The sequence below is a fragment of the Myxine glutinosa genome, chromosome 6 (assembly GCF_964187855.1).
Source record: "Myxine glutinosa chromosome 6, kmMyxGlut1.1, whole genome shotgun sequence".
In the NCBI taxonomy this organism is placed as follows: domain Eukaryota; kingdom Metazoa; phylum Chordata; class Myxini; order Myxiniformes; family Myxinidae; genus Myxine; species Myxine glutinosa.
The window spans coordinates 107,900,298-107,913,558 of NC_136266.1; the positions used below are offsets into that span (position 1 = coordinate 107,900,298).

The window sequence follows — 13,261 nt, forward strand, 5'->3', positions numbered from 1 at the left end:
GTTCCAAGGTTCCGCAGTCCCAAGAGTCTGGGTTCTAAGAGTCCGGGTACCAAGGGCCAAGACTTCGCACTCCCAAGAGTCTGGGTCCCAAAGCTCCGAGTCAATGTCTCAAGTCTCCGAGTTCCAAGGCTCTGCAGTCCCAAGAGTCTGGGTCAATGGGTCTGGGTCTGGGTCAATGTCTCAAGTCTCCGAGTCCCAAGAATCTGGGTCCCAAAGCTCCTTGTCAATGTCTCAAATCTCCGAGTCCCAAGAGTCTGGGTCCCAAAGCTCCTTGTCAATGTCTCAAATCTCCGAGTCCCAAGAGTCTGGGTCCCAAAGCTCAGAGTCAATGTCTCAAGTCTCCGAGTCCCAAGAGTCCGAGTTTCAAGGCTCCGCAGTCCCAAGAGTCTGGGTCCAAAAGCTTCGCAGTCCGAATACTGCACTCGAGTTTCAGCATGTGGTGCTTCATCTTCACTTTCCCACCACAATCAGAACAACGAATCCACGAACGAGCTCCATTTGATGGAAGTTTACAAATAACGGGTTTAAAAATAAAACCTTCGGATTTCCAAACAATTAAAGAACTGAATCATTATAGGAAAAGTGGAATAGATTAAGTTAATTACAGGGTAATTTTTTATTTATTTATTTTTTACTGAACCTATTTATACCTCTAGCGAAATACCAGTACGTACATAAATATTGTATCTCACCTTTATTAGATCAACTCTAATTGATATTAATTATAACGACTTTATACTAATCACAACGGTGATCGATATAATTAAACAAGATCATCGTCCGTCCGGTACCTTGTTATTCGCGTTCGAGGTTCTGTTCGTTTTTCCAATCGGCACAGGTGTAGAGACCTGCGTGCCCGTTCCATCAAATAAAAGGCGCGCAGCAGGTGTCGTTACCTTTCACGGAGCACCGGAAGTCATGGGTGAGAATCTAGGGTCTCCGTTCCGGTATTATGGCGGCACGACCCCCCGCACGCCCACCCACTGGGAGCAACGTGCCGCCAACGCTCTCCTGGAGTACCAGCAGGCGAGCGCCTACCTGGCGAGCTACAATCGCACGCAATTTAAAGCTTTCCTATCCCAGGTGAACCCCGAGCTGATCCCACGCATCCTCAAGGCGAATTGCCGAGACGCTGCTGTCCAGGTGAACCCGTGGCGGGAAACGGCCGTGCAGTGCTCGCTGGGTTCTCGGACTCTGACTCCTCGGCCCGTGATACCAAACGGTGGAGGTGGAGGTACAGGTGGAGGTGGTGGTGGTGGTGCTGGTACGACCGTCCCTACGACGAGAGTTCCCACCTTAGAAACCCAGTACAAGCCTTCATCCCGGTCTAGTGCAGGTGCTGCTCCTCCCAGGGAATTTTCCCGCCTTGCCGGTGGAAGACGTCGACCTCGCCTCTCACCACCTTCGGTCAGGCAAGGAGCTTTACCTGGAGAACGTGGCGCGGGTCTTTCTGGGTCATCCACCATCGGAGGTCGCACACCCGTTGACGTGGCGCCGCCGGAGCGCAGGTACGACGTCAGTCGCTCGATTGCGAAGACCGACGGTAGGTCTAGTCGAGGTGCCGCGAGCGGTGCAGCAGCAACGGTAGCGAAAGAGGTGAAACACCTGAACTGGGATCTTTCGACCAAGGAGTCTGGAAGACTGGGATATGGCGGAGTCTCGGGGCGAACGGGTCGGACTTCGAGCGTACCTGGTCCATGGTCTCGGTCCACGCAGCAGATGGCGACGGTCACCTGGGAACCTCCAGTGAATGTACCTCGAGGGAAGGCGCAGCGACCGATGAGACAACGTAATCGAGTCCAGAGGTCTCGGCTTGGTGTTCCGAGTGTGGAACAGGTGTCTGAAGCTCTGGTCCCGTCTACGCAGAAGGTAACCTCGGCCAAGGATGGAGACCTCATTGTTTTGGATGCAATATGCGAGAATTCGTCGTCGGCCTTGGTTGGTGGGCCAGGTGGCTTGGTTGGTGGGCCAGGTGGCTTGGTTGGTGGGCCAGGTGGCTTGGTTGGTGGGCCAGGTGGCTTGGTTGGGTCAGGTGGCTTGGTTGGTGGGCCAGGTGGCTTGCCAACGCTACTCGAGGACCCTCGTTTTGGTGCTTCGAGGAATGACAGGTGGGCTCAGGCAAACGTGAAGGTGATGCCGAAAAGCATTGAAAATGGAGCTGGAGCTGCGCATGGAGAACGTGGGGCCTGGGGTATTAAAAATGAAGTGGAGATTGAATCTCTCGATGTGCGAAATGCAATAGGTACATTGCCTGCAGAGGTCACAGGTGCGAAGATTTACGCAGGTGTGCGTGACGAGTTTTGTATAAAGGACAAAGGTGGAGATGGTTGTGTCACTGAGGTTGATACGATTATACTTTGTGGTGGTGAGAATGAAGATTATGGAAGTCCGACTGGAAAAGATGCTGGTGACGGTGCGGCTGTGGTTGCCGAGGGCGACGCTGTGGTTGCCGAGGGCGACGCTGTGGTTGCCGAGGGCGACGCTGTGGTTGCCGAGGGCGACGCTGTGGTTGCCGAGGGCGACGCTGTGGTTGCCGAGGGCGACGCTGTGGTTGCCGAGGGCGACGACGATGCGCCTGCGGTTGCCGAGGGCGACGACGATGCGCCTGCGGTTGCCGAGGGCGACGACGAAGCGCCTGCGGTTGCCGAGGGCGACGAGGATGCGCCTGCGGTTGCCGAGGGCGACGAGGATGCGCCTGCGGTTGCCGAGGGCGACGAGGATGCGCCTGCGGTTGCCGAGGGCGACGAGGATGCGCCTGCGGTTGCCGAGGGCGACGAGGATGCGCCTGCGGTTGCCGAGGGCGACGAGGATGCGCCTGCGGTTGCCGAGGGCGACGAGGATGCGCCTGCGGTTGCCGAGGGCGACGAGGATGCGCCTGCGGTTGCCGAGGGCGACGAGGATGCGCCTGCGGTTGCCGAGGGCGACGAGGATGCGCCTGCGGTTGCCGAGGGCGACGAGGATGCGCCTGCTGTTGCCGAGGGCGACGACGATGCGCCTGCTGTTGCCGAGGGCGACGACGATGCGCCTGCGGTTGCCGAGGGCGACGACGATGCGCCTGCGGTTGCCGAGGGCGACGACGATGCGGTTGCCGAGGGCGACGACGATTCGGTTGCCGAGGGCGACGACGATGCGGTTGCCGAGGGCGACGACGATGCGGTTGCCGAGGGCGACGACGATGCGGTTGCCGAGGGCGACGACGATGCGGTTGCCGAGGGCGACGACGATGCGGTTGCCGAGGGCGACGACGATGCGGTTGCCGTTGCCAAGGGCGACGATGATGCGCCTGCGGTTGCCGAGGGCGACGACGATGCTCCTGCGGTTGCCGATGTTGACTGAGGGCTGCACCCCCAAGCAATCAGTTATGCAATCAGTTATGCAGTCAGAGGTGGAGGATGTCATGGTCTCTGAGCATTAATCGGCCAAAGAACCTGCATGACGGATCTAAATATGAGCCTTCAAATGTTTATTTACTTATTTTTGCAGTTTTTCCTAATTGTGCTGTTCTCGTTTTGTTGCGTTTTCTATAAAAAAAAAAAATTTTTTTTAAATCTTGCATTGGTGTCTGCAGTCATGAAAGCTGAAGATTGACATTTGTTCATTTATTATTTTTTTGTATTTGCTATGGCATCTGTTTTTCTTTCGTTGTCGACCATCTCCATTGCTGGAGGAAATTGAGCATTTGGTAGTTGCGTAAATACTTCATGTACTGTGCCTAAATGGGTGAACGTCCGGTCTATGCTGTGAAACGGTTTTTGATCATTAAACTTTGAATCTTGCGTTAATGAACCAACTTTTTGATGCTCTTTCTATGCATTGGCTGAACCACCATGAATGAAAAGTTTGTGTTTTGGTCAATTTGAAACCCCTCCCTCCCCCCTCCCCCCTTAAAGATTGATGGTTTACCTTCATGAAAGGCTTTATCCTTGGTCAGCCCGACTTCATCTCATGGGTATTTGCCTCGGCCTACTCAAACAGCCTTGCCTTGGAAACGCTCCCTACTCATGGAATAATTAAAGTATACAATATAAATATACTTTTGGATTTGAGGATGGGATCTCGTGGACTAAATTGTGGTTGCATGGTGTAATGGACGTGTTCTAGACCTAGTGATAATCTAGATGACCTTTACCTTGGGAAAGACGTTTTTCCCGAGCATGTCCTTTTTGGTCCTTTAAATCCCCATCCGGCCTGGTTTTTTTATATATCTAAAATGTCGGATTTTTGCCACTTTGATTTGGAATACTTTTTTTAATTTTAAACGGATAAACCATTTTTGTACATTTTCCTCTGGTGATGAAATTGGTTATGGAATGTTTGGTACAGGACAGCTTGGTACAAGTCTGTACTACGTCATTTTATAATGATCGTGTTTGAACATCGACACTCATGTGTCCACTTCCTCTTCCTGTCCAACCTCGCAGTGAGACCATCCAGTGGGTGCTCGGTCTGAGATTCGGTGTCTTGTCTGTCTACCATTGGGCCATATGCATTTGTTTGATTTTATTTTGATTATCTTCTTTACAATGCCAAAACGAAAGTGTAAATACTCAGTGGAACTAAAGACAAAATTCCTGTATTTCTGGAGTGGTTGAGAAGAATAGGAAGCCGAGTGCTTGGTATGCAGAGCTGGTACATACTCTGTGACAAATAACGGTGCTATTGATTTTCAATCTGTGTATTCAGACACGCATTTCGAGGAGAGAGCTCATCATCCTCATTAGCAAAATTAACATTGTTTTGTAAAACCAGGCAGCAAACCAGAGGATGCTGTTACTGTTGCAGAGTGTTTTTGTTTTTTTGCAAATTTGAACAATTGTAGCATTGTTTTTGACGTCATAACACTTGTTCTTATTTATAGACTAGGAGGGGTATCCGATGTTGCTTGGGTGGAGGGGGAGGGACTAAGAAGAGGAAGGGAGGCAGCAGAGGGGAATCAGAAGGGACAGGAGAGCCGGGGAGTGGGAAAACCACCGTAGAAGGAGGCTGGAGAACCACCGAGGTTGGGGGAAAGAGGCGGCGGAAGAAGAGTCGGTGGGAGGGGGACCGGAAAGGGGGTAAGGGGCAGGAAAGTTATAAAATGGTGAAATGAGGTGATGTCCGTTTGGGTTTATTTCGGCAACAAAATGATCAATAATAGCAAACTAGAAAGAGCAATCGGAGATTGCAGACCCTCCCCAGGATGTTTTCACTGGTTTTAAGGCTTTTGTGTTTAAACAAATATTCCGGCCAAACCATGTGACTGATGACCTTTTTTTTTTCTTTTCTTTTTTCTCCACCAATTTATCCCTAGATCAAGAAATTTCATCTTCATCGGATGAAGTTTTGTACTTGTCGAATTATGATGTCATAATGGAGGCATCTATGACATCATTAACATGTTATTCCACGTGGAGAGTTCTTTAAAATGAGCCATGTCAATTTTTTCTATGCAGCGCTTTCGGAGATAGACGTGCATTTTTGGGGGGTTTTTCCAAGCTGGCAGCCGAACCACGTGACCGATGACGTCATTGGGTTTTTTTCCTCCAATTTATCCCTAGATGATGCTCAATAAATTCCATCTTGATCAGATGAAGTTTTGTACTTGCCGAATTATGATGTCATAATGGAGGCACATATGACGTCATCATTAACATATTTTATTCCCCATGGAGAGTTCTTTACAATGAGCCATGTCTCAATTTTTTCAATTCAGCACTTTCGGAGATATAGAGGTTCAAATTTTTGGGTTTTTCCAAGATGGCGCCCATGCCATAACCTATGACGTCATAATATCATTAAAATATATATATATATATACAGGCCCCGTATTCACGTCATAAAAACGTAATCCCGTCATTACCGGGCCCCTTCGGTGCCCGGCAATGCCGTTATGCAGCGCCTGGACATGGCATAGGAAAAGAGCGGTGTACAATTGAATCGCTGAGAACAGTCGACAAGTGTAAAAGATCGAATCTTGAGGATTCTTGTTATATTGTGCTTTCGACAATTTCTACCATTTCTATCATACTAAAACACACACGGAGTTGCACCTATGGTGAAAACTTCCTGTCAATCAGACCAATGGTTGCAGAGAAAATCATATTTATTTTGTGCGGACAAACAGACAGACAAATGAAAAATCGCTCATATAGCGACGCTTGGAAAAAGAGAACAAAGTCGAATAGCACTCGGTAGAGCATCCTTTTGACCTCACAAATAATAGGTGGTTGAATTTTGTGACCTGATATGCAAATCGTCTTCAAATTTTAAGTTAATTGGATGAAAATTGACAATTTTAGAAATTTGGCCCATGTTGACCTTTTGGCCCATGTTGACCTCGAATAGTTGGTGGTTGGTTTCGGTAAGCTGATATGCAAATCCTATTCAATTTTCAAGTAAATCGGATGAAAATTGAGGATTTTAGAAATTCGAAAAATGTGGTTGACCTTTGGCCTGTTGACCTTGTGACCTCTGCTGACCTAAAATCGTTGTTGGTTGAATTCAGTTAGCTTACGTGAAAATCCGATTCAAATTTCAAGTCCATTGGATGAAAATTGAGGATTTTTAGAAATCTGGAAAAAGTGGTTGACCTTTGGCCTATGTTGACCTTTTGACCTCAAAATAAATAGGATGTTGTCGGACCACGAACTCTACCGTTTGGTGAAGTTTCGTGAAGATCGGTTTAAAATTCTTGCGACCTGTACGCAAGTATAAGTGAGCGGACAGACAAACAAACACACACAAACAAACACAAACCAGAGTGATCAACATACTTGTCCAAAACAATTTTTTTGCCAAGTAACAAGCGGACTCAAATGCAAGACCGTCTCCTCAGGTGAGGGTAACGAGAGCGGCACTTGGAGCACTCCACTAGCTGAAGTTTGTTTAGTATCCCTACTGATAGGTCACATGTGGATTCGGATCTTCACCAAAATCTAATCATTTCGTCATTGTCACATACCCAACCTCCACCAAATTTCGTCCAGATCCGACCATAACTTTTTGAGATATCCTGTTCTCAGACAAACCGACAGACAGGGGGTGAAAACATAACCTCCATCCAGTGGCATAGTTAGGGTTTGTGACGCCTGGGGCCAAAAGTCAATTCTAGCACCCAGCAGGCACCGGCAGAGTCAGGAATTTCCATTGGGGGGAATATGAAAGAGCTCCATGGTTCCTCAGTGGGCTCAGCAGCAGATGTGAGCTCTCCGACTCTTTCCGAAGAGCACCATGGAATCTTTAACGTCCGCCAACTAATGCCAGTAGACTGGACACCCAGGTTAACGTCCATCCGAGGGATGACACACACATCGATGAATCGCCCTTCCTGCGAAACACCAGGACGGCAGTTTATAGCTGGGTCGGGATTCGAACCCAGGCAAGACAGCTTAGAAGCGATGATCTGTGTACCTCGAGGTCAGAGGGCCAAGGCAATTGTTAAAGAACTAACTTGTCACGTGATCCTCACCGTTGCTAATTGAGCTGTACGGCCAAGATATCTGGATCTGAAATCTGATCGACACACGTAATTACGACATATCTGTCCAAAATTATAACTCCTCCTTCCCTTTGGCCTATCATGGGCGATCTTGCCTCGACCGGGTTCCCCACCTTGATTTTTGACGAGAGGGAGTGGGGTCCCCCACGGGGTACTTCGGGCTGCACCCTGCCCATATGTAGTTGTAATTGTCATGGTTCCCTTTTGAAAGCAATGGTTTTCTGGCCGGATGCCCTTCCTGACGCCAACCCTTTTAGTCGCCTCTTACGACACGCAGGGATACGGTGTACCTATTCTAAACTGGGGTACACAACGGGATCTCAGGAGAGTTACTCAGGATGAACTCTCAGGAGAGTCAGTCTCAGAATCAATTCTAATTAAGCCCAATTTATACACAGCCAAATGGAGCAAGAAAACGTTTTTAGAGGATGTCATTTGGCGCCCCATCCGCTTCTGCTCGGGGCGGTCGCCCTGTCTGCCCACCTCGCTCCCTCCCTTCCTTCCTGGAAGGTCTCGTGTTTCATGCTCACTGGATCCTGCCTTGTATTAGGGTCAATGATCCATTGACTCCTTAATTGTGTCTATTACTCATATACATTATGCATACGTGAGTTTTTGGAAGTCAACGAGACACAAGTGGCCTCAGCTGGATAACCTTTTGCCTAGTCTGAGTTTCTTTAGTTGTATATAAAGGAAGCCTGTTTAATGCGTAAAGGAGTTTTTTAAAATGTGCAAAATGTGCAGCCGGATCATTTATCGGGAGTTAGTGTATTGAAGATGTAACCAGGCATGATGATGTTTGGAGAAACTTTATTGAAAAGGAAGATGCCAATGAATTTATACTCCGTCGTACTGACCTTCGGTCTATGGACTTGTAAAAATAGGATGTCATCTTATTGGCTTTCTGGCCTTGCTCAAGCATGCTTCCAAGCAGCGTTTCCAGCAGGTCAAGACAAGTTAAAATTAAGACTGTTGCCACAGAGGAACGAAAATAGGATTTGGAGTTGCGGCAGGGAAATTGCATTGAGAGCTCACTGCAGGCTATTGGGAAAAATCAAATACAATGCAAGTGACAATTTCCTGATGACACTTGCAGCCTGCAATGTGCAGCCAAGGAAATGCAAAAACTAGTTTGGCACTATAGAAGGCCTTGTGCTTCGCTGTTTGTTTGCATTCATTTTGATTTTGCAAGAATAAATGTTTTTTATGGCGTATCCCATCAGGCGAAGCCTTCCAGAACAGTGTTTGTCCGTCCGTACTCCGTATGTATGTATGTATGTTCCCTCAAACGTATACCAATCAGAGCTGAGGATATGGTCACATGACAAGGTGATGTGATTACGTCTGATGTCATTACGGCGTCCGGTGGCTGACCACGGAGTTATAAATAGAATCTATATATACCTTTGTGTGGCTGACTCTCCCCGCTCCGCCATTTTGATTTATATGCCGTTCATGCCGAACATATCACAATCGCCATGCCCTACCTTTATGTTTTTCATTCTGTGTGAAACACAAACAAACCGATTGTTAAAATGATCATGAAATATCGAAAGCATCGGTGTTACGTCTCTTCCAACAATACAGAATGGTAGGCCTTAGGCGTTATATGACTCATCTTCGGACCACTTCGGACAGATTAAGCCCAGGTTTCTCAATACAGCAATGTATCGTTTCAGTAGTATCGTTTTCGTGATAATAATATTAATATAGTAAATATAACCATAACACTTTAATCCCAATGTCGTGAATGGAAAGTTAATGGATTGAAGCGGTGTATGGTTCATGATCAGTGATGAGCGTTGTTCGGCACTAATATTACTAACTGAGGAAGTAAGGAATTAGCCTCGGTTTTTTAATGGTAATATCATTTTCGAAATAATGATAATGTAACGTTAATATTAAACAAGAATGTATCAATTGAATGCAGGTTTATTAGCAACAACGATGAACAATCAATCTGCAAGACAAAGAAAGCGATGGTAGATATTAGAATAAGATAATAGATACAGAATATGCAAATAACAATGCGCAGTATTACACAAGATGAGAACGCAATAGAGAACAGCATCAATTCATACAAGAGTTGTCTATCTCCCTTTCCCAAAAACGTTCAATTGTGACACAGAATAGAACGAAAACTGGAGACCGAGAAAAAGGATCACATGAGTTTATAATTGATATTGTTCTGAATTGAATCGGGCTGGTGGTTTGATAATTCGCTTCGGGCGGCCCGTCACCACCCGATCAATCGTCGGAGTCCTCTGAGGGCAGTTCGTAATTTCCTGGTCCATTGTGGGAGTCTCCGGTGGGTGGTTCACTATCGCCCTGTCCGACGCCGGAGTCCCCTCCAGCTGGTCCATCATCACCCGAACCATCAAGGGGGCAGAAATAGGCAGTGACTGTGGAGGTGTGGCGGTGGTCTGCACATGTGGTTGGTTAGCGAGTCTCGCGGGTCGTGTCATCGCGGTAGTGGAGCGGAATGTCTGTGATGGTAAGCCCGGCGCAATGACATGTTGGGGTTCACCCTTCTGGGGAGTGGTAACAGGATTGAGACAGACTCTTGGAGCGGCGATGGGTTGGGTACCAGACATTAAGTATTTCGGTACGATTGGCATAACACTTGGCATAACGCTTGGCAGCATGCCACTTTTGCCAGTCGTAGTGGGAGTTGTCATGCTGAAAGACGTAAAACGTCGCAGGAACTTACGATTCCAGAGAGTGATTCTTCTGGAGCCATCCACCTTGACAACGTATTGATCGAATTATTTTACCTCAATCACGGTTCCGGTCCGGTCCCATTTTCGTGGTTCCAGGCCGGTCTGGTTCTGGACCCGGACATGGTCCCCAACGGCCAGTGGAGGTAGTTTTGTCGTGTGTTCAGAGAGTCTTTCGATCTCCCTGGCATGCCGAATGCGCAAAGCTTCCTCACGATTGTTGCGTGTTTCCAGCCAGGTGTCCGATGGCAAGTATCTGCCTGGGATGATGGGTATGAAGTCCTTGACTGGCCTCTTGAAGATGATCATGGCTGGAGACAACCTGGTGTCCTGATCCGGTGCATTCCGGTACTGGAGTATTGCACGTTGGAACCGATCAGTGTCTAGTTCACCATTGGAACCAGTGTTAGCGGTGATCATTCTTTTCGATGTTTTGACTGCGATCTCGGCGCGACAGTTGCTGTGTGGGAAGGCAGTGGATGACAATCGATGGTTAACGCCCCACCGACGCAAGAAGTCTTGGGTGTCATGTGCCGTGAATTCTGGCCCACCGTCAGATGCCAATTCGTTGGGGATACCATAAGTGGCGAAGTTCGACCGCAGACATTTCACTAGGCCTTGTGCCCCGCCAGTTGTTAGCTGAATGATTGGCCAATTAGAGTACCGATCAACGGTGACCAAATAACTCCGACCCTTGTGATGAAAGTAATCTGAACAAACGTACTGGAAAGGGTAGGCAGGTTCAGCTGAGGCTGTAGGTGGAGCACTTGGTTGTGATGGGGCCATCCGATTGCAGTGTGAGCAGCGATTGTGCATCTCATGAATCTGGGGAGTGATTCCAGGCCAAAAGATCGAGCCGCTGACCCGGGTGGTCATAGCCATGACTCCTTGGTGAGCAGCATGAAGATTTTCAAGGACAAGCTTCCGTAGCTTCGGTGGGATGATAATCCTCCCCTTGTAAACCACTATGCCATCAATAGTGTAGAGGTGTTCACGGAAGGGAAAGTATTCCAAAATGGACACAGGGAAATCGTCCCGACTGACAGGTAGACCCTGCTCAATAGAATTGAGTAACTGCAGCATCTGAGTGTCACTTGCTGTTTCGTCCCGAACATCGTCCCAAGTGACGGACCGCACAGAATCGAGCGTCTTGATGGCTGCCATAGAAATAGCCATTTCCATGCCAGTGTCGTCATCTGTGGTCCACAGCCCAGTCAAGGTGTGCTGTCATAGTGTAGTCGATGTGGCCACATCCATAATGGAGGAAATGTCATCCACCAGTGGCAGTCGTTCCGATGGTCTGGCACCCGACGGATGTCGTGAAATCGCATCTGGTACGCAGTGTCGTTTTCCCGGGATGTGGATAATTCGGAAACGATATGCTAGAGTCCTTTCTTTCAAGTTGGCAAGCCGTGTGTTATGGATGTCCTCTAATCGTCTGTCGCCAAGAAGCTTGATTAAGGGCTTGTGATCGACGGCAATAATCAGGTTCTTGCATCCCAACACAAAATACTTTACTTTTTCCAGGCTGTCCGCCACTGCTAGAGCTTCACCCTCTATCGGAGCATAGCGCAACTCCACTGCATGGGTGAAGCGGCCTCCAGCAAGGGTGATTTTCCAGCCATTGGGGCAGCACTGTGGGGTTTCACCAGGGCATCTGCAGTGTTTTTGGAGGAGCCAGAAGCCAATCCCATCCTTCGACCAGTCAGTTGCGAGACATATTGTCCGTTCCTTGTCAAAGATCCAGACCCCATTTGCGACTTCAGATATGATGAGTCGTTTTGATTCTTCGAATAGGGATTGCAGTGTTGCATCCCAGTAGAAGGGGGTGGATGGTTTTAGGAGGTCCCGAAAAGGTCGCATCTTCTCGGTCATGCTGAAGAAGTATGTTACCTGATTGACTAGCCCAAACCAGGAGCGGATGTCAGTAATTGTTTTTGGTGTGGGGAAGTCCTGTATCGCTTGGAGATACCTTTGGCATGGTCGTACACTGTCCATGGTGATCTCGAATCCAGCGAATTCGACCGTGTCCTGACCAAAATGGAATTTCGTCGGATTTTGCGTAATCCCATTACGGCCGCACAGGTCGAGCCAGTTGCATGTCTGAAAAAAGCTCTCTTCCAATGTGTCGCTCCACATGATGGTATCATCAATACATTTGGACTTGTTTTTGAAGTCCGATACAATTTCGTCAAATCGTCTGGAGTATCCATCACCTGAAGCGATGTAACCTTGGGGAGTGGTGCAGTAACGGTATCGGCCCCATGGTGTGATGAACGTTGTCAGATGGCGGTCACATTCTCTGATTGGAACGCTGTGATAGCCATTCCAGGCATCTGTTACCGTCTTTTTGGTGTTATGTGGCACCGCCATTGCTTGATGGAAGGGTGACTGGGTGTGGTGGGTCTCATGTGTGCAGTGCGCATTCAGTGGTTGCAGATCAACTGTCCTCCGTGGGGTCCCATCCTTCTTTGGACAGACGACCATTCTGCTGCACCATGTCACTGGTTCACCAATTGGCACCGGTTCCAGAACCCCTAACTTGATGTCACGATCGATACCAGCCTTGACTTCTGCCTGCCAGTGTAAGGGGACAGGCACTGGGGTGTGCACCGCTTTTGCTGTTGCCTCGGGGTCAACCATCAGTGTGAGAGGCGGACCTTCCATGTGGGGTAGTGGCTGGTGTTCGCAGACATTGAATGTGCTGCTTTTGTAGTACTCCAGTAGCCATTTCTCCAGCCTCTCTCGGTTCTCGTCAGTGGCCGGAAATGGGATAGATGTAGGCAGTGTAGGGGGAAGCGATCTTTCCGGGCAGTTACAATTTGCATCGATAACTGCTGCCACTGCAGCACCAACTGTGTTGGATTCGCCAATGGTTGGGAAGCTACTAGACACGAGGCCTAGATCGACGCATGCCTCACGACTGAGATACATGTTCCGTGTGTCAGGTGAGATGTAGCAGATTTGTCGGGTTTCAATAATGTCGCCATTGGCTGTGCGACCAGACAGGTGTAGGAGCATGGCGCCGATAATCCGGACCCTTCCGCTGTTAACAGCATTCATCTTC

At 48.5% G+C, this 13,261-nt stretch overlaps 1 protein-coding gene across 1 annotated transcript; it reads left to right on the forward strand.

The window, feature by feature from the left end:
* Positions 1-918: 918 nt before the first annotated feature.
* On the forward strand, positions 919-3,336 carry LOC137429430 (uncharacterized). The gene has a single exon (XM_068119379.2). The coding sequence runs from the start codon at positions 919-921 to the stop codon at positions 3,334-3,336; it is 2,418 nt and encodes an 805-aa protein (XP_067975480.2).
* The last annotated feature ends 9,925 nt before the right edge of the window (positions 3,337-13,261 follow it).

Excerpts from the sequence above, each read along its gene's own strand:
- LOC137429430 (XM_068119379.2), top strand. The coding sequence starts at position 919 with ATGGGTGAGAATCTAGGGTCTCCGTTCCGGTATTATGGCGGCACGACC.